Raw genomic sequence first — 27,079 nt, 5'->3', positions numbered from 1 at the left:
CCCCCCCCCCCCCCCCGCCCATGCCGCGGCCGCCCCTGAGCGCCGTGCCCGCGCTGCGCCGCCTCGTCCCGCTCTGGGCTCCGCCGGTACCGGCACCGGGCCGGCCACCGGGACCGGCATCGGGGCTGGGACGGGCTCACACACCGGGAAAGGCACCGGCAGCCGCCCTCATGGACGGCCCGGCAGCCGAGGGGGTGCTGGCGCCGCTGCGGCAGGCGGTGCGGCATCAGGTAATGGGGGGTTTGGGGGGGTTGTGGGGTTTGGGGGGCTGGGGGGAATTGGGGGGGTCATGGGGGTATTGGGGGGGAGTGGGGATGGGGGGGTATGGGGGGGATACGGGGGTATGGGGGGGAGTGGGGGAGGCAGAGGGATATGGGGGGGAAACGGGGATTTGGGGGGGACTGAGGGGATATTGGGATTTGGGGGGGAAAGGGGGGTATAAGGGGATTTGGGGGGGTTATGGGGATGGGGGGGTGTGAGGGGGATACGGGGATTTAGAGGGGAATAGGGGGGAATGGGGATACGGGGGAGAGTGGGGGGATGCGGGGAGGGAGGGGACTGGGGGGGCTTTGGGGGGAATGAGGGGGAATGGGGAGGCTGGGGGGGACACGGGGTTTAGGGGAGACTGGGGGGACACGGGGATATGGGGGGATAGGGGGCGTAGGGGGACACGGGGGTATGGGGGAGACTGGGGACACACGTGGGGGTGTGAGGATATGGGGGCGACACAGGCGGGGGGCTGTGGGGATATGGGGGGGACATGGGGATGAGGGAGGATGGGGGGATATAGGGATACGGGTGGGATATGGGAGGACAGGGAGGACACGTGGATATGGGGATATATTTGGAGGTACGGGGGTGCACACGGGGCTGAGGAGGGGGTCCTGGTTTCAGGTGGTACCTGACGTGCCCCTCACCTCACTGAGGGGGGATCCCTGCTGTCCCAGGGGGTCCTGCATAGGGTCGGGGCTGTGTGACAGACCGACATCCCCCTCTCCGTGGCCCAGCAGTGGCCCCCTGGGTCCCTTCTGCCCCAACTGGGTGTGGGGTCCCCCTGTGCAGCAACCAAAGCCTTTCCCCACAGCCCCACAGGGCCCTGCCCGCCCCCATCCCACGGTTCAGGATTTGGGGTGGCTGCAGTGCCCTGCACACCTCCCCCACGAGCCCGCAGCGAGGGCTCCCCGTGGGTCTGTCCCGAAACCCCCTCGGTTTGGGGTCTCTGGGGGTTCCCCGTGTGTCGCCCACTGGATCCGGGTGGCAGCCTACGTGGGCTTTCCTCCCCGCGTCTGGAGCCAGGGCCTCCCCCTGCCATGCTTTTAGGGCCCCCCTTGCCATGCTTTAGGGCCCCGTGGCTGGCTCTCGGTGCTGTCTTCAGAAAGCAGCCTGCAGAGGTTTCCTCATCCAGCAGGGTCATGTGATGACTTCCCTTTAGAAATGACTTCGTGCTGGGTTTTGGGGGGTGATTTACCTTTTTTTAATAATTGCGTATTTGCCCGATGCAGTGAGGAATACTAATTTCTTTACGCTTTGGTCGTTCGATCATCCTTAAACATCGTAAAGGTGGCTGTGCCCTGGAAGCTGGGGCTGCACACCTTTCTCCTTCCATCTCCTTGGCACGTGAGGCTATTATCTTGAGCTTCCTTCTGCCCTGAGAAGGATTTGCTCGTCCTTTTATTTCGTAAGTGACCCTCGATCTCGGTACCCGTGCTGCGTGTCCCTGGGATTTCCCCGTACCTCCACGTGTGGGTTCCCCACCGGGCTCCTTCGGGTGGCCGAACCCGTAGTCTTCTGCTCGGCTGCACGCCCGGCTACGTGTGTGTCCCATGTGCTGGTGGATTTGTGCGTGTTTCCCCATTAAACGAGTGGATTTACGGCCCTCTAATTACACCGGCGCTTCGGTGAGGTTTTAGTATGAATCATTGTGCAGCATAATGCCTTGGCAGGGGAGCTCCTTGTAAAGAAAATGATGATCCCTAGGACCAGCTGATGTATTTACTGTAAAATCCTGCGTCTTGGACGCTGCCGTTTGCCCTGTTGGTACCGGTGCCCCCCTTCTTTGTGCTGGTGGGACTGGAGCAGAAGCGTGGGGTGCCGGGGAAAGGTGTGCGGGTGAACACGTCGAGCTGGGGCCGGGGATATTTCACGTACAGCTCACCACGGTATCTCGATGAGATGTTTGCACGAGAGCTCAGGGAGGAAGGGCGATAAGCTGAGACGTTACAGTACAGTGGACCCCATCTGCCAGCCCCTGGAGAAGCGGAGAAGAGGCTTTAATTAAACCAGAGGGACTCTTAACCTCCGGAGAGGAAGGCGAGCAGCCCCGTCTTCTTCCTGCAGCAGCGCCTGATGCAATAAGCTGCCGTGATCCAGGGGTGGATCCCTCTCTGCTTTACTGGTCCGTGGGACAAAGCTGCAGCGAAATTTGCCACATCGAGTGCTGCTGTGCACTCCTCCTCTGGGCTGGGCTCGGAGCTTTAATTAGATCGAGTCCTGTCAGCAAGCATAATTGCTTGCCTCGGTTGTGTGGTGTTTTTTTTTTTTTCTTTTTCCTTTCTTCTTGCCTACGTCTGAGTGCTCTTTCGCTTAGGGATCAGGACAAAGAGTTGCTGTGCGCTGCCTCTAGATGCTCAGCCGTGAGCAGGGTGATGGCTCTGAGTCAGCAGCAGCTGCCTTGCTGCCGCCTTGCTGCTTTTTCCACTGCCGACCCCCCCTTAGCTCAACAAAGGCGATTTGGACCTCTTATTTTAAAAGAGAAAAAAAAAAAAAAGGAAGAAAATCAGATCCCTCCCTCTGCCACGTTACCCAGGAGCGGCAGTTGAAGCCCGCAGCGAAACTCTCACGTTTTGGTGGGACCGGTTAACAGGAAGGAAACGTGCAGGTCGTGCTCCTCGGGGCTGGGGAGCCCGGCAGGTTTCTTACGTTTCTCTTGTTTCCTCGTGTGTGTGCTTTAATGCGCTCTTTTCTTCCGTTTATTAATAAAATCAGCCTTTGAACCCCCCGGGCTTTGAAGCACTTGAGAGGACCCTTTCTGATCTGATTGCTGTGGGTTCTCTTCTCTTTGGGTGCCTGTAACATTCACGTCAGAAAAGCAGCGACTGTAGGAGAAAGCAGGTGTAGTGGAAATGTTGCAACCTCCTTTTTCTTTCCATTTCATGGAGAATTTCAAGGCACGAGAACAGTGCTCAGCTCGGAGCATCCCATCGTTAGACCGTCTCACCTGAGGCATCGATGTCTCTGTGCTTCTCCTCCTGGGGCTGTTTCTTTGTGTCCTTCTCAGTAATTCAAGGTGCACCTTGGTTTTGGCCGGAGAAGAGTGGACAGAAAGGAAGGCTGTGAATTAATTCCTCTCCGGGAGCAAGCTGGGCATGGCTGCTGAGGGTCCTGTGCTGCACACACGCTGCTGGGTTTTGCTGCTCTGAAATACTTGGGATATTTTATTTTTACTCCATTCTTTTCCAAAGCTACTGGTTTTAATAGCAATAGTATTGACAGATAGTGCAGTGTCTTCTCTGCGTAGATGTTAGGCTAAAAAGGTCTGTATTCTGTGAGACCTACAAATTTGAGTACTTACTGGGCAATTTTGACTAGATTTGGCAGAGGATGTCTAAAGTTAAAATTTGGAAGACGAGTGAAGGGGGCAGAAAGAAGGGGGCCTTATAATGAGAGAGAGAGAGAGCACAAAGCCTGTAGTAACCGCCTGGGAATCCACTTGGTACGTCCTTAAAGACAGAAAAGTAGGGTTTGTGGAAGTCTGTTGCGAAGTGGTGAACAAAGAAGTGTATTTGCATGTTGAGATACAATAACAGATAAGGGATTTAATAATGTTTCGGGGTGGTGGGGGAGATGGCATTAATTTTTCACTAATGATGTCCGGTTTTGCAAACTCCCCAAGGTGTTTCTCACTTGAACTGATTGACTTAAGCCTCTTGAGACCCGTGAAGAGTTGGGAGACAGCACAACCCCCTCCTTTTGGGTTGCCAGAGGAGCTGAAAGAAGGAGAGTGGCTGTCGGTGGTATTTGATGAAAGAATCCACATTTTCTGTTCTGTCTTCTTCTAGGGAGAACTGGTAAGGAAGCTGAAGGAAGAGAAAGCTCCCCAGGTGGATATAGACAAAGCTGTAGCAGAGCTCAAAGCTCGGAAGAGGATCCTAGAAGCGAAGGTGAGTCTGGAAATTAAACCTGAGCTCTGCAGTTTTGCCTGAAAAGCCTTGATATCTCTGCTTAATACTTTTTTTCCAGTATCTATAGATAGATAGAGCGTAGAGTGTTTGAATTCACTTCTGAAATAGTTTAAAAGAGTGATCTTCCCAGCTAGCACCAGCAAACTCCTGAAGCATGAAAACTCTCAGGTCTGAAGCTTCACCTAAAGCTGCTCGGGTCTTGCTAAATTACATTTCATTGCTTTGGTGCTGCTTCTAAAAGAGAGAATAAACGAGTACAGCACTGCTTGGGGCTGACTTACTGTGAGAGTGCGGGTATCCGAATTGAAACCCGCTGACCCTATTTGTCCTGGGTGATGTGGGGTGAACAGTTAGTGCCCCCTGGGCCTGGCAACGCGGCTGGCTGGCTGGCTGCATACATTTAACCCCAGCGAGGCGATGTCGTTTTCACTTGGTATTCAGCCCAGAAGCGTGCCGTGAAACCATTGTGTGAGACCTGTATGCACGGCTAGGCCTTTTTGCAACGAAGAGTTGCGGAATGCCTTCCCGGTTCTGCCTCTCAGCCCTCAGAAACTTGACACAGGGCAGCGAGGAGGCGGGTCAGGAATCTCGGGAGCCCTTTGAGCCCCACCTTTCCCTTAGGAGAGTGCCTGTGGGATGCCGTGGAGCAGCGTGCTTGCCACTTACACAATACGTGTGGGCTGTATCGCTGTCAGCGCACGAATGACCTTGCACACACAGCATGTTCCCTTGCCAGTGCAGCACCCAAAGTTAGGTGTTTTCTCTTGACAGTGTTTCCAGTGCTTCCTTGCAACTTTTGCAGGAGGCAGCAGTGCGAATGCTCGTTAGCTTTAGCAGCTGCTGGTGCAGTTGCCCAGCCCTCTGATTCCTACTTAAGGAGAGCAGAGTGACTCTGAATTTGATGGTTTGAAAAGGACAGAGTAGTGTTTAAGTCCCTTGGATTTATATTCTCAAACCATATCTTTTACAAAGTCAGTAGATGATTCCACTCCCATACAGGATATTGACAGCTACCACAGGCACTTTTCTACCTTCTGTTTATGAATACAGTTTGAAGCCAGGTAGAAGAGACTTTCTTTGACTTCGGCACCATTTTATTCACCATTCTCTCTGGGTTCTGTACCTGCTACAACTATCCCTGCCCTGCTGGCCGTTTCTCCCTGCCAGTTCAAAACTGGACTTGTCACTGTTGTTCTCCTGTCCATCTCTGGGCAAAAGCCACCCTTTCTGTTAAGAAACGCTGGCGATTGTGAAATGCGGTTCTGCTCTTTAAGCAGAGTGTCCAATGGATTCCCTTGCCATGCTTTAAAAGTACTGTTGTGGTGTTTGCTCTCCTGTGTGCCCTGTCTGTCTTTGACTTGCTCTCCTGCAAAATCATATCTGGGCTTCTGCTAACGGGAGCACCAGAGCTTCGCTGGTCTTAACCGCAGATGGTGCTTTTTTGTATGTGTCTCCAGGTCGTACTATATATATTTAAACCAGAATGCTGTTCAAAATGATGGCGCTAGAGGATCCAAATTCATTTAGTGAACTTCTTGGCTTAATTCTGTTCTAATTGTCAAAATGTCTGTGTTGAAGAAAATTGTTCAATTCTGTTGACTTCCCTATTGGGGTTGGTTGCAAAAATCCAGATCAGGTAAATTGTTCCTAAGCTATCAATTTAGGGTCATAAACAGTTGTTCTCTCTTAATTACTTTTGTCAGAGATGTACCAACAATAAAATAATGTGTTTTTTGTGTTAAAACACTCTGTCCTTGAGATAAGCCAGTAGACGTTTATATGTAATTGCCTAATGTAGGATTTCAGATAAAGTAGTGTATCTGCTGTAAAACGTTTTTGTAGAATTCAGTTGGGGCATTTAGACGCTCTGTAACAATAAAATTTATTGCTTTTATTTTGCAAAAGTCTGCATTTTTCGAATAGATATTCTTTGTGCAAATGGCTAAATACACACCTTTGGCAAAGCACAGGAATGATGCTGTTTATACTTTTTGCAGTAAGAATTCTTTCTTGTGTGGAACATTTTAATAAAAGCTTCATCCACACCACAAGTTATGTGCTTGTAGTCTAAGGTAGTCATTTTAGGCTCTCCTTGTAGTCAGGAGAGAGAAATAGGTTGGAAGAATTGCTTTGGAAATTGCTGTTTCTCTCCATTGATTGTAAAGAGAGCTGAAGGTGGCTAGCTCAGGCTTAGTTATCTGAAAGTCAGGGCAGATGAGCCCACCTCAAGCGTCTAAAATGCTGTGTTCAGGTAATCATGTTCATCTCAGCGTCCGCTTCTCTTTGGAAAATGAGCGTGTTGGCAGGATACTTTTGCTTCAAAATGGTCTTTACAGACTTTTGACTCATGATGGCGAATGGAGAAGATTTGTCCTGTCAGAAACTGGAGCTTTTTAACTGCTTTTGGTTTGCTTCAATTACAGGAGCTGGCCTTGCAGCCCAAAGATGACATCGTGGACAGAGTTAAAATGGAAGACACCCTGAAAAGGAGGTTTTTCTACGATCAAGCCTTCTCTATTTATGGAGGTACAGATTTAAAGAAATTTAAATTTTAATCCCTTCAGGCTAATGTTCTGGTCTTTTTAGCTATCTGAAATGCTGTACTCTTGGGATGTTATCTTAATGCAACTTGAAAGATCTTTTTTTGCCTTTAAACTTTCTCCTGCTTGTGTCTGTTAGTCTTTCCAAAAGGTTGCCTCTCCCTAAAGTCTTGGAGGGAAGCCTCATAGTTTCTCTTTTGGTTTCTGAGTGCAAATCAGTGGACGTTAGGCTGCAAGTTTTGAGCATTACACCATAGAAGGCGGTTGCTTTGCAGAGGATTAGGGTGTTTTGGTGTTTAAGGGGGTGAACAGCTTATTTGCTCATAACCATTTTTTGAGCTTTTTTGGCAAGATAATGCTTAAAACTAACTTGAACTTTAGAACCTGTTACCTTAATGAACTTTATCAATGAACTTTATCGGGCAGGTGAACAAATGTGGCTGTTAAACCTCTTCAGATAGCTGATTTGAGGCAGCTGAAGGTTAGCACAGTGCCTGTAGGGTTACTGCTCTTTCATTTTAGTAAAATAAATACTCGGGGTTGTTTATTGGCTTTTTCTTTGTTTCAGTTTTTGCCTAAACTGGTGATTGGTAGGCATATCTTATTGCTGAAAGAACATCTTGTTTTGGGACATGCGTTACCACCTCATTCGTGTTCAGTTTGCCCCCAGCAAAACCGTCTGCAAGATATTATTTGTTGGTGAAGGGAGTTTGGCTTTTATAGCTGTCGATGTATCTGTTTCACCTTCCGCCCCTATCTGATACCCCAGTGCACCCCACAACTGAACTGTACTTAATAGGGTAGGGATAGGGTAGGGTACTGTCTCTCTAGGTGCTTCACAGAGTTTACTTTCAGACTTTGTCATGAGTCTTTATGTAAAAAGCACCCCGCAGTGAGCCAGGGTCCTTACTCTGCTTAGCACAGAGCAGTTCGTACTCAGAAAATGACCTCAGACTCCAATGAACCGATGGGGACACTGAGAAGAGAGGACTTTCCCTCCAAACAATACAGGTTCACGCCATCTTGCACCTACCGTGCTTTTTTCCTTTTTCTCCTTGCAGGTGTCAGTGGGCTGTATGACTTCGGGCCTGTTGGATGTGCTTTGAAGAACAACATCATCCAGGCATGGAGGCAGCACTTTATACAGGAGGAGCAAATCCTGGAGATTGACTGCACCATGCTCACGCCAGAGCCAGTTCTGAAGTAAATATGGATGTTTCTACAGCATGTCGTTTCTGGCCATAGCTGCTTTTTACAGTCTTCTGTAAAATTGCCTACGGGGATCTTGAGACTGGGTCACCCAATTTCATCCCCTGCTGTAGTGCAGAATAATTAGGTATCAGTGCACAGGTCAGTGAGAGAAGGTGTTGTTCCATAAACCTGGGAGAGCAGTGGGACCCATCTGCCTGAGAGCCTAATGTCTTAATGTCTCCTAGCAGTCCCCTTAGGTAAGGAATTGCCGTTATCCTTTTTTCTAACAGGTCAAGAAGACGAGAAAAAGGATGACATGCCCGTCCTAAAACTGGGACAGCTGGGCCGTGGCTTAGAACAGCAGCTTGGTTGCTGGACCATCCTTCCCTTCTCTGCAGGGGGATGGCAACAGGCAGTGTGTTAATGGAGCTCTGAATGGAAATGGTGCTTCTCTAGCCCTCTTTGTGTCCAAAGCCCAGGTGGAGGGACTGCAAGGGCAGAGTGTAATTCAAGAGAGAGTGTAATTCAGGCTCTGGACCCTTTCACCTCCACATTTCTGCTAAGACTACCAACAGGTTTGCTAAATATCTCAGGAGCTTTTGGAACGAGTCGGAGCTGAGGCAACAGCATTACTTTGTGTGGGTCACAGCACGAATGTCAGGAGCTTTCATGGGTCACTGGTGTAAAATAGTGAAATCTGTCTACCTGAACTGCTGAGGACCCCTCACACGTGTCTGTGTCTTGCTTGCTTCAATCACAACGTGGTTTCTAAAGGTAGCTAAGTGTCATCTCACTTACCCACTTTAAGATTTAGTTGTATAGGTACTTTGTCACAGATCAAATCATCTGTAGGATGGTACTGCTTAATGGAGATCTATAACCTGAAGCAAAAGTGAGCCTGCAGCTTGGGGACGTGGTTTGAAGGGCATCTCTTCGGTGATGGTCCCTGCACTGGGCTTGCACCATACCCAGCACAGTCCGGTGGCAGCTTTCATATTCCTGTTTCGTTTGTTGTCTGTTCTAGGACTTCTGGCCACGTAGACAAGTTTGCTGACTTCATGGTGAAAGATGTGAAAAATGGGGAGTGTTTTCGTGCTGATCATCTCTTAAAAGGTTGGTTTTCATTTCAAGGCTAGATGGGTTTGGGGATTTCTTGCAGTGATGTGATGTGGGAAGAGAATATTGTTTTTGAGGAAGGCCAGTTGGTGTATCCAGTCATTCACAGTTGTGTTTGTAGTTCGTTATTCGAAACCTGTTTGCCCATACCAGAGATTCCCTCAGTTCTCAGTCCCACAAAAATGTTGTGCTAGTGTTTTTAAATGAGTTATGGGATCTCTACCAAAAACATAGTCGGGGCCCTTTTTACAAAATCCTTTGCCTTCAGGCCATCAAACATTACTATGTTGTCTAAGCTGAGGATTCCCTATATAACAAGGTTCCTATTCTCTGCCGTGTTCTGGACTTCTCTTGTGTTTCAGTTGCTTTTTGTTCAGAACTGGGGAATGATTTAATGAAGATAGGGGGGACAGAGCATGCTTTCCCTATACAAGGGCCCATTACAGGGCTGCTGCTGACCTTTGTATACCCTATAACTCAGCCAGCTTTTGGGAATGCTAAATAGACTTCAGGCATTTCTTAGATTTGAAAAGTCCTCACATTTTTTTTGTCCTGTTTATTGATTTAAATTTGTTTAAAGAAGAAAAAGAAATCACATGAAGGAATCTTAGAAGTGAAAAACTTCTTTTAAAACATTTTCATTTACAGTTCTGTTGTGAAAGGAGGGATTTTTCTGCTGTAGGTTTAAATGAGTTGTGCTGCTTAGATTTCTAGCCTTTTATCTCGGAAGTTAGGTATGTAGAACAATCTATATCGGCCTTAAACTGTTTTTTTAGTACTCAGTTTGAATCTTCTTTTTGCTGGGGGGAAACAGAACAAACACAGAAGAAGCCCATCCAGCCTCTGCCCACTTTGCACGCTGAATGGGCTCACAAACAAGAGTGTTCCTGCTCTCTTCTCCCATCGTCGGAGAACAGCCACCTGCTGTTAGTGCCACTAAAAAGGCAAATTGCTTTTCCCAAATGGCAGCGGGAAGCCTTGCCCTCGCTGTTTACCTTTGTATCTCGTGGAGGATGTTGTGCTTTAACATGGAATGTGGCCTAACCCTTCTGTACCCAGTCAGTACATGCCTCCGAGTGCATTTGGATAAAATTAGCCTTGCTGGCTTGGGATCAGACATTACTTTTAATTTTCAGGCTGCATAGAAGGAAAATAAGGAGAAAGAGGTTACAAAGCCATTGCTTGGGTTCACAGGAATCAGGATCAGGAATAAATTAGAGCAGGACCTGTTATTTTCCCTGTTGCATGTTGGTACAGCAAAGTGGTGCAGCTCCTGTGCCTGTAGATCAGCATTGCCCTGGTGATGTGAGTGGAATTAACCTGATGGACACTAGCAGGACAACTGGTGGGCGTACGCTTATGCTCATGCTGGAGGATCCTCCTGTACTGTCTACCTTTAGATTGGGGTCGGTGTTAGGGTTGCAATATAAACTCAATGTGTACTTTTCTTGCTCACAGCTCATCTGCAAAAGCTTATGTCTGACAAGAAGTGCACAGCAGAGAAAAAGGCAGAAATGGAAAATGTTATAACACAGGTAGGTGGTTGCGTGAGGAGGTGACTGCTTTAGGGATGCCTGTGCCATAGGGGAAATGCAGTACAGAGTAGCAGTTTCCTCTTTCCCTCTCTAAGTCTGTACCTCAGAGATGCGTGTAGGACTGTACGTGCTCCTAAATACCGGGAACTTACTGGCTAATCACATCTCCCTTCTTCTCCTGCACTGGAGAGTTACTGCTGTTGAGTCTTTTGTATGCAAAATTGTTAGGCTGAAGCTCTGTCCTTGGAGCTAGTCTGCTGTGTTGCACTCTACGCTCTGTAAAAAGCCTGTTTCTTTTGAATCCCCCTTTTACCTTTGTTGAAGCCTCAATGCAGGATTGTGATGCAAAGAAACAGAGACAGATGGGAAATTTTGGCAGGGTTTTCCTGAACCACCTGAGCACTGAATTGGTATGGTTCAAGACTTCGAAGCACTTGAGATTTGTTCCTCTGTGTCCAAGACCCTGCAGAAATTTTCTTCTGTTTACTGTGAAAATAGTTAGGGCTCCAGGCTGGTGTTCTGAGCAGCTGTACAAGCATTTGCCTCTAGATTTTTTTTTATTTTTATTTTTTAAAACTTTGTTTTTGATGTTTGTTCTCATGACATGTTCTCATGACTTCTAGGATAACTGCTTCCAGAGCCATGTGTAATAGAGTGGATGTTTCCTTCCAGAAGGAGCAACTTTTTTTTTGTCCAGTGCATTGCATCCCTGAACAGCTGCCGTTAGCTTTGTCACACTGCAGCTCTGAACCTTGACTATCCTTTAGAGGAATCCTTCTTTTTTTTTTTTTTAATCCCCTATCTTGAGGCTTCTCTGATATATGGTTATGACAAAGCTAGAAACAGCTCATTTGATTATTAGCTTGAGTGTTAGATCATGATTATAATGTGCAGTATAGGTCCTTTATGGTACTTAAATTATAGAAACTACATTTAAATGTGTGTATGCAAATGCTAGTGCTTATATGCTCAGAACAATGCTAGAATTTGCTGCTCTTGTGCAGTTAGATTACAGTTTTCTTGTGCTCCTACTGTTTGTTTCTCATACTCCAGTGAAAAGTAGGGTTCTGGAAGGGGCTGACATTATCTCACAAGCAAAAGCAACAATCTGTTACCAAGTTGTTTTTAGAGCAAATGAAAATTCTTTTACCAAGAAGTCCTGTGCTACAGATTTGCTCTATTTGACTAAAATGCAGAGCAGCTCTAAAAGGGAGCGTTGAATGCATGGCTTGAATATGGTGTTTCGTGCGGCAGGAGGAAGAGAAGTGGATGCAGACAAAGCACTGCAGAGATTTTAGCTTTCTTCTCCCTCACTGCTGTATTTTTTTTCTTCTCAACGCACTGCTCCCCATGTTTTAGCTGAAACTGCAGACGAAGCCACCAGTGGGTGTTGATGTAGTCCCAGTGACTTTTCTTCTGCTTTACACCCACTCTTACCCTTAATGCTTGCATTTTTATATAGGCTTTTATGGAATGGCTGAGTTGTGGACCAACATTACTAAAATGGGTTTGCAGCTTCCTGAGATATACTTCTGTCGTTTTTCAAACTTCAGGTCGCTTAAAAAACTAGGCTGAAAATGAATATTTTGGGCAGGTGCTTCAGAGCTGTGGATCAGGCTCAGTAAAAGATGAAGAGGACATAATTCATTCCTGTTACCCTGTCTGCTAATTAAAATATTTCTCCTTTGTTTTGATATTAGTTGGACAACTACGGCCAGCAAGAGCTTGCAGATCTCTTTGTGAACTACAACGTGAAGTCACCTATCACTGGGAATGACCTTTCCCCTCCTGTTTCTTTCAATCTGATGTTCAAGACCTCCATTGGGCCTGGAGGAAACATGCCTGGGTGAGTACCAATCACATTCTGCTCCCCCTTCTTCCTAGATCACTTAGGATTAACATCGAGGTCTCAACAGGACTGAAGTACGCAATTTCCTCTTGAGTAGCTCACTTCAGTCTGTCTTCTCTGGCAATTTAGCGTTCGTGTTACCCTTGGCACTAGGAACGCGGAGCTGTTGCAATCATAAAAACACTTGAAGCAGCCAGACTATGCGGATCACAGCTGTACCCGTGTTGGTTGGCGTTGTGCTTTCCAGGAAGCCAGATAACCTTGGGTCCACAACCGTCAGTGACCTGGTGCCTGTAGAAAAACTGTTTGTACCTTTCCTAGGGTGAAGTTACTTAGTGGGGTGATCAGTGGTAACTTCATTGACTAGGTGTTTGTAGTTTTTGTGGGACTGTAGAGGCTTTTTTATTCAGTTGAGATCTCCAAAAGTAAAACTGAAACCCCTCTTGAAAAGTGGAGATGTGATACTGGTGCCTTGCGATAGGAGATCAAGGAAGCACACAACACCTATCCCAGTGCAGTACATGGAATGGGTTGTGTAGGTGTTACTGCATTCGTACTGTCAGATCATTGTAGGGGTTGTAAGGGACTTAAAATGAAACCACTTCATGGTTTGTGTCATAGCAGAGCTGCAGTCATGGTTTGCCTACAAAATCCACGTTTGTAAGCAGCCTGGCACTGCCCAGACCCACATAGGACAGGCAAGGAGAAAACACTCCCTCTGACTTCTATGATGCTGTGACTTGGTAACTGATTAATACATTGTATTTCATAAAAATACCCTTTCTATCCTTACGTCTCAAAAGCAGCCAAGTCATCCAGTTTGCTTTTAGGAGTACCTATGGGGTTCTGTGTTTGGGCTGCAGCTGATGTTTGTCTTCCCTCAGCCTGTTGCTTCAGTGTTTTGTGTCTCTAGTTAAGACTTGGGACAAAAAAGTACCTTCAGGTTTTGTAGTAACTGTGTTTTTCTGTTCTCACTGCTTTCCCCACCCACTTTTGATGGTGATTTTTTTTTTCTCCTCTCTCCCCTCTGCCCCACCTCCTTTCAGCTACCTGAGGCCAGAAACCGCGCAGGGAATATTCCTCAACTTCAAACGTCTTCTGGAGTTTAACCAAGGCAAACTCCCTTTTGCTGCAGCCCAGATTGGAAACTCCTTCAGAAATGAGATCTCGCCCCGCTCCGGCCTTATCAGAGTGAGGTACTGCAAATTTCCTCTTTCAGCAGGGGGTATCCTGGCACAGGTAGCACCTCCCTTTTGTTCTGGTGTTGATACAAAGATTTATTATTTCACTTCCGTGCTTTATCCCAGAGCGCTCCTGATAAGGTGCCCAGTCAGTCTCAGGGTTCACGGGCAAAGAACTCATTTAGTTAAGGTTTCAACTAATGATTTCTCTCCAAGCCTGGCTGGTGAGAAGTAGGATCTGTGAAATAGCTGTTCTATTAGAAACACCTCAATTAAACTCAGTTCTACTAGCAAAATTTGGCTTCCACCATGAACTAAACAAATCATTAAAGGTAGCTGTGTTCTCTACAAGGTGTGCAACTTTGTTTAATTACATCATACTGTTTACTTTAAGGCTAAAATCTGGAATCAAAATGTGATTGACCTTGCAGCAGTGTTTCCTTGTTTCGGTTCTGCAGCTTATTACAGAGAGGAAGTGAGGAGAGAACCTGACTCAAGACGTGTGTTTGTGTCCCAGCATCGGTCAAGCTGGAAAGCTCAGGGTTATTACTGAGAATTATTTTCAAAGCTTTCTGTCTCAGGGTGAAAGTGCTTACTGCACTTCTTTCAGGGTAATCGCTGTATCTTAACTGAATTATTCTGAACAGATGCCTCTGTCTGATTTGGAACGAGAAGTCCCATGCAGTCAGTGTGGTTCTGCTGTACAAACAGGCAGTGTGTATTGCAAACTTGGTAACTGATTAATACGGTGCCATAAATGTCGCTGAGTGGCAGTGCCATCATTAGCACTAAGGGAACTGTTTGGAAATTTCTCAGTCCTCCTGTTCTCTCACGCATCTGGAAATGAGCAACTTTTGTTATGGAAATACATTTCCAGTCAAAAATAAATTACACGCTTGTGGCACATTTATAGGAGACTGTTATTATGCTATCATAGCAAATTACCTCCTGATGCCTGTGATTTAAAGTTAGTGATTACACAGAGGTGTTTTTAAAGGTTCTCGATAACAAGATAATTCAATGTAAACTGATTTCAAGCAAGAAGGCTAAACCGATGTATGAGTATAGATGTATTAGAGACAAGCTCCTCAAACAGAACATACACCATTGCTGAATGTGGCAGTGTAATTATTTTCAAGAAGTTATCCTCTCACCTGTTTAAGGCACCTCTGATGCGAGTTAAGACTGCTGAATTAGTCGGTGGGTTATTCCTCACTGACCCCACAGGAAACCTGTACTTCTAACGTGGGCGTCACGATAGCCTGGAAAAACTACAAAAATCTTTGGGGAGAATTTTCAACAGTGGTATTCTCTGCTTTGAATCACAGTGGTGATAAACATGGCCTGGATGTCTCTCAAGGAGTTTATGGGGAGTTTTGTTAGGAATTTGAAGATGAAAATAAAGCCAGTGTCGAGTCTGGTTCATGTGTTAGTCTGTCCATTGCCTTGGCTCTGGGTTTGCTCATGTTTTTAAATGCTGACTTAATTCATGAGTGGCAAAAGCACAATCGTTTATTAGAGGGGTTGTGGCTGACGCACAGAATATTGAATTAAAGTGGTTGTTGATGTCTCCATTAGGGAATTCACCATGGCAGAAATTGAGCACTTTGTGGATCCCAGTGAGAAAAGTCATCCCAAGTTTCAGAATGTGTCGGACCTTAACATCCTCCTGTATTCTTCCAAGGCCCAGGTCAGCGGGCAGTCCGCCCATATAATGCGGCTGGGAGATGCTGTCCAACAGGTAACGTTCCTCGTGTGAGCATGTGGAGCTTGCTCTTTTGAATGCTCTTCTGGAAGCTAAATTACAAACTGCTTTGTTGGTGCCAGCTGGGGTTTGCTCCCTGGTTTAAGACTCAGTTATTTCGGGTACATCGCTGCGACTGTGATCCAAACATGGCCCTTGTTATCACAGAATGATTTGGGTTGGAAGGGACCGTGAAGTCCATCCTGTTCCAATATCCTGCCGTGGGCAGGGGTACCTCCCACTAGATCAGGTTGCTCAAACCCCATCCAGCCTGGCTCTAAGCACTTCCAGGCACAGGTTATCAGAGATAAAAGGCTGCAGGTAGTGTTGGGATAGTGGTAGGTATCTCTCAGCTAATGGGAGAGGAGTATGGAGTACTAATATTTGCCAAAAGCTGTTTGTGGAGGTATGATAGATCATGCTTTCCCTTCCCTGCGAATTAATGTCTGCGTGGTTTTTCTTCCTGCTTTCTCTCCTTCCAGGGCGTGATCAATAACTCCGTTCTTGGTTACTTCATCGGCAGAATCTACCTCTTCCTTACAAAGGTCGGTGTTTCCCCAGACAAGCTGCGCTTCCGACAGCATATGGAGAATGAGATGGCTCATTATGCCTGTGACTGCTGGGACGCGGAGTCCAAAACATCCTATGTAAGTGGCAAAGTGGAACGGCAAATAGCACTCCCTGTCACGTCTGCTGTTAGTGCAGGAGGAGGCTCTGATGTGCTGCTTATTTTTTAAAGCTAGGGCTGATGAGTCTGATGTTTCTGTCCTGTGTTGGTATGTACACACTGTGTTGGAACTATTCTGAATCAAGGAGGACTTCAGGGGAGAGGTCAGCTCCCCACAAAGTCTCTGAACTGTTTGGGCGCCTTTGCTGGAGTCTGAAGTCACCTGTGGACTTTGTGCAGGTTGAATTTCATCTGGAATGAAAGGAAAACAAGTTTTCCAAAAGCTGTAACCCCCAGTAACAGTGGTGGGTAAGGATTTGTTTCAGTGGAGGCGTTATTCCAGGACGGATTCCCTCCTGCTAGAAAGCTTTCTCTTCCTTTCCCACTTCCAAGCTGTGAGAGTTCAGTCCTGCCAGCTCAGGCAGCTGGTGCTGAGAGAAAAATCTCCTAAGAATATTTATCTTCCAGTTGAGTCACCAAGAGCTCTTCAGTTCAGGCCTTGTTGGATGTTTTCTTTTTCTCTTATCTTCTTGGCTTGATTTTGAAGAACTGTAGTGCTTTTTTTTTTTTTAGGTGAATCAGCAGTAAGTAGCTAGGGGCCAGACTTAAACTCATTTTAGATTCTTTTGCTGAGCTTTCAGCCTTTTCAGTGTCAGCCAAAGTGTTTCACTTGAAATGATAGTTTCAAAATAAGTATTTTGGAAGACATAGTAAGTAGACTATCAGTTATCAGTAGAGGAAGTCATTCCTGTCTTCAAGAGTACAGAATCTGTTTTTCTGACTTGAGTCAGGAAAAAAAAAAAAGATACTTCATTATACATTAAGGAAAAAAAAAATGAAATAAGTGTTCTTCACAGTTAGCCTTTGCAAAGAGTTTAGGATATGTATGTGCAGATTTCTGAAAATACCTGGAGAACTCTGTGTGATCTAATTCCAGTAAAGGGTTGAATGATAGAAGGGATTCTGCGGAGGTCTATAGGGTTAGCCTGTGATGTTGCAGGGACTCTGATGTGAGTAGACCCCATCCATGGTCTCTGTCAGGATAGCCAAAGTGGGATCATACAGCCCACAGGTGTCCACAAAGGGTCAAGGCATGAGATGGTTCAGGCAGCTTTATTTGTGGGCAGGAAGAACCTCCTACAACCTAGGGGTGAAGAGGTTGGTGGTTGAAATGAGTGTTGTTTTTTTTTTTCGTCTGTGGGGTTGTTTCCCCCTCTTCCCTTCTTTTGAGGAGCTGAGACAGGCTTCTCAGTCCAGTGATACTTCATTACAGCCAGTTAGAGGAACAGCAGCCATCAAAATTATACCAAAATTAAGATGAAGAGGAGGAAAATCCAGCAGCTTGGATGAGTGGTTTGACATCACATAGAAAAGCCCCGTAGGAACGAGTGAAGGATTGGCTTCCTCTGAGTACAGATAACTGTCTGCCGTGTATTCACAGCTTCTCTTCCCAGCCAGCTGCTTGGGAGCCAGCCTAAAACAGGCTGGACATACGTGGGCCACACCATGTAAGTGAGGTTAGTGAACTCTGTGAGCCTTGTCTGGGATCAGTACAGCACTCACAGAGCAGTATGTCTAACAGCCCAACCCTGAGGTGAGGGCAGCAATCCCAGGAACAGGACAGGACAAAACCTCCTTGTGAGCTAGATGCAGATTTTGTTCTGTCACTCAACCATGACCAAAAATGTTTATACTGAATTCCAGTACTCGGTAGTAAGTTAACTCTGGGTAGCTTTAAATCCATTCTTATAAAGTCATTATGTTTTGCGTTACCTGAGAAATACCTGTAGTACCCTGTTGGTTATTTGTGTAAAAATTCCCCAGGGTGTTCTGGAACAGAATGGGTTTTCGAGCATATTCACAGGTGTTCACACACCTTCCCTGACACCCTGCAAACTGGAAAACCACAAAACAGGTTCTGGATGCCTGTCTGTCCATGCTGTTGGGTTGGTGAATGGAAAGCAGCTGATGCACCTTTCCTTGTACAAGACTGTAATTTAGAGAACCCAGCTGGTGGTTGTATTTGCTGCATGTGTTCGGGGACTTGATCAATTCTGGGCCCATGAATGGTGTTTTCAGATTTCTGCTTGCCATCCATGCTGACGTGTTGAAAGAAGTACTTCCCTTACATGTTATTCGTGTCTTATTGCTCATAAACCAGAGGTTTTGGCCGTTCTAATGGGGCTGGCTGCTTGCTGTCTATTCCATGCTTGCGGAGTGGTAAAACCTTGGAGGCACGATGTCTTCGTGTAGTATGGGAGCGATAGGCCTGTATGCTCTGGCCCCAGCCCCAAGCTGTTGGCACAGTGCTGTGTCCTGCCAAGTCATGTGGAAAACCTGGCCCTGAGCACAGACTCTAGTTAGATAGCTGATCGTTTCCTCTGGAAACAAATGGAGTCATTCAAACGAAGGAGCAACCGGTGAGTGAGGGCTGCTTATTGTGACAGAGCTAATTATGTAGAAAAAACAGTCATGGAAGCGGGGGGGGGCTTAAGAACAAGTAAACATAATTTTGACGGTTAAGTGGACAAAAAAGTGTGTTGGTGAAAGCTTCTGCTTTTGTTTTTTCAGGGCTGGATTGAGATAGTTGGCTGTGCTGATCGTTCCTGCTATGACCTCTCCTGCCATGCCCGTGCCACCAAAGTTCCTCTTGTAGCTGAGAAGCTTCTCAAAGAACCTATATCCTTTCAGAATAAACCAGAATCTCTTGAAAAGTCATTCGACAGTGAGATGTCTTGGAGAACTGTGCAGCTCTTTTTAAATGTAGATCTGTAAATTTATCAGGGAACAGATTTAGCAGTTACAGATCAACATGGCTTTGGGAAGTAAACTGCAGAGAATTGAGTGTGGGGGTGATTTTACTCCGATAGGCAAAGGCGATTTACCGTCATGGCTTTTTTTCTAGCTTAATCTGGGCTCTGTTTTGACTGTGGAGCATGGTTTAATTATGAATTTGAAGTTACTCTACTGGGTAACTCCATGTCATTCCTTGGTTCTGCTCCTAGCTATACTTTAAAAAGTTGCATTCTTTAAAAATCTGTGACCTTCTGCTTCGATACTTTCAATACTTTTTTCCCCCTTTCCTCTCTTGGAGGGAAGTTTCTTAACCCAGTAGTGTGCTCTTTGTGGTGTGTAGCAGCTAGCTTTGACACAGCAGAAGCACCAGACCCTGCCTTCTGTGATCTCAGACTCCTTAACTGCACTGTACAAAACAGTCAGCGTTGTTCAGTTTGAGGCAAATAAGGGAGCCATTGGCAAAGCTTATAAGAAGGATGCAAAGGTGGTGCTGGAGTTCCTTTCCGTGTGTGATGAGTGTTACATCACCGAGAGGGAGCAGCTGCTGAACGACAAAGGGTGAGCTGGCTGTGTGTGGGGTGCCCTTCTCTGACACGTCCCATGTGGGTTCCCAAAGTGCTGCGGGATTAATTCGAGCTGCCTGAAAGCAGCTTCCTTGTGAGAACAGGCTGGGTGGGTCATCTGAAATGATTTAGTGCCGTCTCCCACCAAATCATCGCTGGTCATCCGTCAGCATATCTCAGTGTGCACACAACCTTGTAGCCATGGCATTTAAGTATTTGTTTGTTTGCATGGGAACGAGCTTCTGGCTTCAGGGGGATTGTCCCATAAAAGAGACCCACCTCAGAGAAGTGGGAGATGTTTACCACCTTCCCTACTCCGGTTCCAGAATTGACTGGGGCTAGCAGGTAGTTTTAAAATTAATCAAACAGTTTTGAGTGATGTAACTAAAGATTTGGTTAAATGAGAACCAGAGCTTGGGTATGAGCGTTCTCCAGTGTTTAGTGATCTGCTTTAGCACTTGTTATGGTCTTTCATTGGGTCACCAATTTGTATATCTTTCCTCAACCTGCCTACCTGTATTCCTAACACATGCAGAAATTGAAAATGTGAGAAATCTCAACAGTTGTCAAATTTGGCTGAAGCAGGGCAACAGCTGTGTACGTCATGGGAAGGCTAATGGTGCAGTAATAAAAATAAACTTCATTTCCTGCTTGAAAAGGTGCAAGGTGTAAGAACAATGAATATATTCTAGAATGGTAGCATTTTTTCAACTTTGTTTAAACAGTTTTTAACATTCTTTCCCTGATCTAAGAAAAAACAACCACTAACAACAAAAACCACACACAAACGAACAATAAAAACCCAAATCAGTAATGCTCAAAATGAGGAGAGAAACTATTGCAGGATATGGTGATTGTATGCAGATCAGAACCAAAAGGTGAACCTGGGTGGTCCAGAGTCCCACTGAAATGGTTCAATGATTTAAAATGATTAAATCATTAAAAACGATTGAAAAATCATTTAAAATGATTTAATTGGTGCCGTGGGTTTGAATGGGTAGGGGGCTGCAAGTCGTGACTGTTGTTTAAGTTCAGCATCCCACTGTGGCTGCTCTCAGAGTGAAGCCTTTATAAACTCCAGCCCGTTTGGCATTGGGTCCAAACACAAGTGATTAGCGCACGCTTTTCCTAAACGCATTTTCATTACAGTAATCCTAATGCTTCAGCGAGGCGGGTGGCATAGGTCAGTACAGCCTAGGTTGTCCTCAGCAAGTCGTGTGTGCCAGTTGCAAGTCAAATAAAGGAGCAAGAGAAAACGTAGAGGACTTGTAATATCAAAAGCTTTAGAAATACGCAAAAAATGCCGCAAAACCCTGTTTCCATATTTATTCTCCCTTTTGTTTGGTGTCTGAAGATGCAGGGTATCTTCTGACACAGCTCAGTTTGAATGAGAAGTCCATGTGTCTGCAGCAAGTGCCTGTTTCTTGTGCTTTCTTTTCTTCCTTTTGGTTTTTAAGCTTCGTTCTGAGATTCTTCCATTTCCTAATTGAGTTTGCTTCAGGCTGTTAACCACAACTAAGTTCACTGTGATTATGAGAATGGTTGCTTTTAATTTATAAGTAGTAATTTTATTATTAACATAAATTTCTTTTAATGGATACGCCATGTTTCTTTGATCTCTGGGATTTGGTCTCTGGGATCGTCCCTCTCCTAAAGTCAACCAACTGATGTAATCAAGGAAATAAAACCTGTTTATTTATTGGTGTAGCTTTTAAATGCCTTTTTTCTTTTCCTTTGCAGGGAATTCACTGTTGAAACTGAAGGGAAAACTTTTACGTTAACAAAGGACATGGTTACTGTGAAGAGATTTCAGAAAACATTACACGGTGAGCTTTTATTTTTGTTGTTTGGCCACCCGAGATAAGAGGCAGTGCAGGATACGCTTTGAACGTGGACTTAGTGAGTTCCATTTTCCTGTTCGTGTTGTACTGTGGCACAGGATAAAAGTCAAATGTTACTTTCTTGAAAGTTTGAAAGCTTTTGAACAGCAGTGGGGGCTGCTCAGTAACCTACGCGATAGGCTTGGGGCTGCTTATTGTATTCCTGCTGCGTCTTCTGGGGTTTGTAAGGTGATGCTGAGAACCAGCCGCTGCAGTGATGGAGGAACTGGGGAGGGTACACCAGCTGGGGGAGTTCCTCAAAGACGTCTTCACTTCCCAGCCAGCTCTGTAAGCACCTCACCTAAGGTTTATTTGAGAAGTCTTTGACAGAGCTGGAGCCTGAGGTGGGTTTTTACCCAGCTCATAACGTAACTAGTGGATCGTCTTGCCCTCGGCTGGGAGCACGACGTGTGCTCCTAGGAAGGAGTACAGCAGCTCACGGTGTGTACAGGCTGTATTTGTTCTTGCAGCTGCTGAGCCACTGAGACATCCAGGTGTCTTTTAGTCTGCAAACGCTGGTGCTGTGCCAAGCTTTGCCTTGTCATAACTTCAAAGAGTTGAACTGTTAGTGACTGTAGTACTGCTAGGGCCCAGCATGTAGAACCGCAGTGGCTGGTTTTACTTTAAATTTCAACGTTTTGGCAGTTTGGCTGCTGTCTGCAGCAGGAGGCAAAGCCTATGCTTTCCCTGTCTCTTAGCTGTTTGCATCCAGAGATCTGTGGCTCTGATTTAGAGCTGCAAAGTGAGGTGGAACAGACCTTGCAGGAGAAACAGCAGATGCGGGGTCAGCCTGTTGCTCTGACAGAGCTGCTGCTCACCTGTTTCACTGCTTCGTTCTCCATTTTTCAGCGGACTTTCTTTTTTTGACTGACCAGTGTTTGGAAACTGGTTAGTTAGTGCACAAATGAAATGAGATCACCCTTTTGGAAAGTGAAGTCCCACTTGGGATTAGGTGCTTAATTGAGGAGGGTCGGTTCTGTAGGCATACAGAGTGTGCAGAGCTGGAGAGTTGGTTTCCACCCTTGATTTTCTAAAGCGGCTGGTGCCTGTAGCTGTTGTTTCTTCTCCAGTTGCTATATCTGATTTTTTCTTAAAAAGCTGCCCTGTCTGAGCAGTGCAGCTGCCCACTGAGCTCCTTCTCTACTCAGAAGGGAGGAGGAGGAAAAAGCCTCTCTGACAGATGTGTGGCGAGGCCTGGGAAGAATGACAGGTATATAATAAAGTAGCGCAGCACAATCGCATCTTTGCAAACTAAGCAGTTAATCCTTGTTCTCCCCTCCCTCCCTTTGACACGCTGTTACAGTGGACCAGAGCTTAAGCTTTACCCTGCCATCATCCAGGCTGTTTAATTGTTAGCATGTCCTCTGGCACAGTTTTGTCCATGCCATAGAGCAATCTCCTGGACGTAGTTTGTGGCCTGGCATTGGGCGAGGACTGTTTGGAGAGGGCCTTGCTGTCGTGAAGTGGAAGAGGTTTTAATCTGCGTGGATGTGAGCTGTGCTGTTTGCTCTCAGGGCCAGGGAAGGGGCCCTGACTTGTTATTTACAGCCTAAATACATTCTGTACGTGGATTAAGTCCAAATTTTTTCATTCAGGTATGTGTATTTAGAGCAGGAATGTTTAACCTTTTATTTTCATGTGCTCAGCTATGTATAATCAGAACTTCTGAGCAGAAAGGCAGCTGCAGTAAACACTTCTGTGTAAATTCTTTCATGATGATTTGTGTTCTTTTGTATTTCAGTGGAAGAAATCATCCCAAATGTAATTGAACCCTCATTTGGTATCGGGAGGATCATGTACACAGTGTTTGAACACACGTTCCGCATTCGGGAAGGAGACGAGCAGAGAACGGTGAGCTTTCCTGCTGCTGGGCCTCAGCTTAACACCAGCTGCAGGCATTCGCCTTCCCGTAACATCCAGGGGAAGGGCTAAAATAAGTCTGCATAATGCACAGAGGAGATGAGGAAAACCCAAGTGGGCTGTTGAATTGCTGTTTTTGCCAGTGTACGTGTCATACACATGCACTGAGAGCATTTTGGGGCTGTGTGTGAGGCTCTCACTGTATTACTGGCAAGGGGGGTGAGGAATTCTTCTTTCTTGATTCATGCTTGGTTGGCACTCTCCCATCACTTAGAGAAAGGCACCTCCGCAGTGTTTTTATTTCCTCTCTCTTTGCTGCTTTTCCTGGAATCGTACTTCGGTGCAGCAAGAGGGACAGCAGACTTCTTTCCTCAGTCCTCCCTGAAACGCAGCCTTCTGTAATTCTGGATTCAGGAGCTGAGAGTGAGGCCACAGCTGACTGAATCAGAAACCGCTCATGAGGTCTAGGATATTGGACTGTACCTTCTCTGCTTTCTAGTACCTCTTTACTTTCTATGGAGCCTGGGCTGCTCTGTGTCTAGTTCACATTACAATCCACAGGACCTGTAAGGGTACAGAAGTAAGGGACACGAAATACTTCTTTTTCCCCCCTTTTGGCACCTTTTTTTTGTTTGTTTCTGAGCGTGTCTGTGGTGGGTTCTGGGCACCTTTGAGCTGCATGTATTCCCTGTGTATGCTAAGCCCCTGTGGGAATTAAACAGGGAGGGAGATGTTTGGAAAAACTCTTTCCCCTTAGACTGTACATAAGACTAAATGTCCTGGAAAGACTCCTCTGCCTTTCACTTTCCTGTAATTCAAATGGGGATCACTTTCTTGAGGGAGGGCTCTTGTAGACCTCTCTTCTGGTGGGAAGGATTGAAGGGGGAGTGGTTGACAGCTGGAGGAACTCGATCTTTCTCCAGGTGTGTGAGGTGTTGCTGCTGGAACCCCGAATGCTAGCAGCTTACAGGAGGACAGCTACTCCCTGGAACCGTCATCCTGCCTCCAACCTCAATCAGAGCTTATTCTTAGCTCCTAAGAATCTGATCTAACAATTAAACCCATATTTATTTGTGGTTTTTCTATTTTTCCACAGTTCTTCAGCTTCCCAGCTGTTGTAGCTCCGTTCAAGTGCTCTGTTCTTCCTCTAAGCCAGAATCAGGAATTCATGCCTTTTGTCAAGGAATTATGTAAGTGAAAAACAGCACTGGGGGGTCCAATGGTAATGTGCACTGGGAAGAGAGGTTTCTTCCTCAGATCCAGGGGGAAAAAATAGCATTGGGATCATGTGGCTCTCACAGGTGCAAAGGGAGAGCTGTTGAACTAAAATGGTTGGGATCAGTCAGCGTTGGGGGTCTGTTAGATTTCCCAGTCTAGCCTCAAGAAGTGAACTCCCTGCCCTTCCATGTGTTGGTTTACACTGTAAAAATCATTTCTTTTTTTTCTTATTGTGCCAAAAAGAAACTTTTCCCGCTGCCTGGGCGAAGCCTTCAGAAGCAGGGCTTCATGTATTACTTTTTTTTGAACCAAATTACTTCCTTGGCTCAGGTCGGCCAGCTAATTTTTTTAATCAGTCCTAGGTCTGCCAAGCCTATGAGCATTCTATCACAATTGCCACTCATACCATCTAAAAGTGAGTCCCTGAAGGACAGGAACACAGGCTGCCTGTCAGACAGTGCCTTTTGCTCTCTGCATCAGGCTCTGTGTGGGACCTGGCCTCCTCGTGCCTAGTGTGCCCCTGCACACGTGTAAGGCTGGCACGTTCCTGAGCTAAAGCAGAGCTGTGGGACTGTGATGACAAGCTGAAGTCGGTGACTTTTCTGTTTGTCTTGCCCTTTGGGTGAGGGCCGGGTGATGCTGTGTGAGTAGCAATGTACTTGTGGGGTGGGTTTGAGTTCGTAGTATTGGCGGGGACTGGAACATTGAATCTCCTGTCAAAATAAAAATGAGTCTCACGCTGTTAGAGACCACGACACACGGTGCCTCGCTCCAGGCAGTGCCGTGAAGATGTGGGAAGCCTCTGCCAGGAACACGTTGCCTGCTGAGTATGTAATGAGTCCTGGTCATTTCCCCTTCTCCGTTTTTTGCAGCTGAAGCACTCACCAGGAACGGCATCTCTCACAAGGTGGATGATTCCTCCGGGTCCATCGGCCGGCGCTACGCCAGGACCGACGAGGTTGGCGTGGCCTTCGGGATCACGATCGACTTCGACACCGTTAACCGGACGCCCCACACGGCCACCCTGAGAGACCGGGACTCGATGCGCCAGATCCGAGCTGAGGTAAGGGCAGGCAGTTTGGTTTGCTGCTGACTGAGCCAGGTCCGTTCCTTGTGTGGGATAGGGGAGAGCTTTAGCTGCTGTATCTGATCCCATAACATTTCTGTGGGAGCTGCCTCCAACTCTTGGAGGCAATTTTAGCTGTTCTGAGAAATCCCCAGGGAAGAAATGCTGGTCAAAAAGGAGATGCAGGCCCTGCTGCTAACGTCAGGAGAGGCGTTTGTTTCCCTGCGATGCGGAGGTGGTGTTCTTACATGAAAGCCGTGCTTCAGGCTGATTGCGTTGCTCTTTAGAGTGCCTCTTTCTGAGCAGGGGCTGCTGAGTAAATGTGTTTACTTGTTTCTTTGAGGGCAGGGCTTCTCTGAATCTACAGGCACCGGAGCAGGAGAATCGTGCCTGCTGCAGTCTGTCTGACAGCACAACAGGAGCACAGTTCCTCAAAGCTTGCCTCCTACCAGTGTTGCCTGTGAAGCTGGTGAAGCATTGCCCTAAAGCCGTGCCTGCCCTAAGCATGCTCTGCTAGGATGGACTGGAATAGTGAATCCCTCTGTAGTGGCCTCGTTACCTTGGAGCAAAACCTGCTCAGAGCTGTGGACATGCAGTCTCGGTGCCTCTTGTGCCTTTCCCTCCCTGGCTCCCACCAGGAGCGCAGTTTGGCTCCTGTAGGAGCAGGAGGTAGCGCTGATCTGCCAGGCCGAGCGGTTCTAGCTCTGCGCAGCACCAAAGCACCTGGACTGCTCGGGGCCACTGAGCTGGATGTGGGTTCAGTTCGGTGTAACAGGCAGGGCCAGCTCCTCGGGGCACCCATCTGTCTCTGTATCACCTGGACAACCTCCCACTGCCTTGTAGCAGAGATGAGATTTGCCATCCCCTATTTTTTGCAAATTTGCTAGTTTCTGTAGCTGATCCTTCCCGCTGTGACAGTGTGCTGTGAGGAGCAAAGAAAAGGCAACTGACAGCTCCTGTTGTTCTGGGCTTACAGTAAATAGGGCCTGGCTAAGTCTCGGCATACAGCATCTTTTGGATGTGTGCATTGTTTTCTTTCCCTTCCAAAACTGTAACTTAACATTGCCAGGGATGAATCTTGCTGTGGCCCACCACAGTGACAGTTGCATCTCTCTCGTGGGTCACCCTGAATAGCTGAGCAATCTTTGCTGAGATGGCACAGACTGAGATTTAAGATGGTTTATTAGCTACTGGTTTTTCTCCCAAAAAATGATCACGCAGGAAGATAGCTGCATTGATCTGTTGCTGCTGTAAAAATTACCCATTTTCCCCAAGTATCCAGCAAATAGAAACTGGTAGCTTCATGTTTCATGTGTCTTTGCGACTTTGTCTACAGATCTCCGAACTTCCTGCTGTCATCCGTGACCTGGCGAACGGTTATCTAACTTGGGCTGACGTTGAGGCAAAGTACCCACAATTTGAGGGACAAGAGACTGGCAAAAAGGACACAATAGAGGAATAAATAAAAGGAACTGAAATAAAATCCAATCACTTCTCCAGTTTTTATTGTTCATGTTAATATGAAATAAACTTAACGTGTATTATTCGAAGCTGCATTGTTTGTGCACACAGGGACTATTTGTTTTTTTTTTTTTCCCCTCAACTGCTGCCTGAATTTAACTTTAAAAGCTGAAATAACTGCAGTCCAAGTTAAAGGTGTTATTAATAAAAACGCCGTTATATATACCTGTT

At 46.4% G+C, this 27,079-nt stretch overlaps 1 protein-coding gene across 2 annotated transcripts; it reads left to right on the top strand.

The window, feature by feature from the left end:
• GARS1 (glycyl-tRNA synthetase 1) lies at positions 1-27,079 on the top strand. Of its 2 annotated transcripts, none has more exons than XM_066991400.1 (17): positions 1-230; positions 4,059-4,160; positions 6,605-6,707; positions 7,783-7,924; positions 8,937-9,025; positions 10,487-10,563; positions 12,264-12,409; positions 13,459-13,608; positions 15,172-15,334; positions 15,820-15,984; positions 18,576-18,684; positions 19,214-19,358; positions 21,104-21,189; positions 22,985-23,094; positions 24,200-24,293; positions 25,194-25,384; positions 26,724-27,079. In XM_066991400.1, the coding sequence occupies exons 1-17, from the start codon at positions 21-23 to the stop codon at positions 26,847-26,849; spliced, it is 2,208 nt and encodes a 735-aa protein (XP_066847501.1). In that variant the 5' UTR covers positions 1-20; the 3' UTR covers positions 26,850-27,079. The 2 variants fall into 2 exon arrangements, with proteins under 2 accessions (XP_066847501.1, XP_066847502.1); XM_066991401.1 differs by having other exon boundaries at positions 18,576-18,688; positions 19,218-19,358.

The sequence above is a fragment of the Anser cygnoides genome, chromosome 2 (assembly GCF_040182565.1).
Source record: "Anser cygnoides isolate HZ-2024a breed goose chromosome 2, Taihu_goose_T2T_genome, whole genome shotgun sequence".
NCBI classification, from domain to species: Eukaryota; Metazoa; Chordata; class Aves; order Anseriformes; family Anatidae; genus Anser; species Anser cygnoides.
The sequence above is the reverse complement of the archived record's forward strand: the minus strand, read 5'-3'. Positions and strand labels throughout refer to the sequence as shown.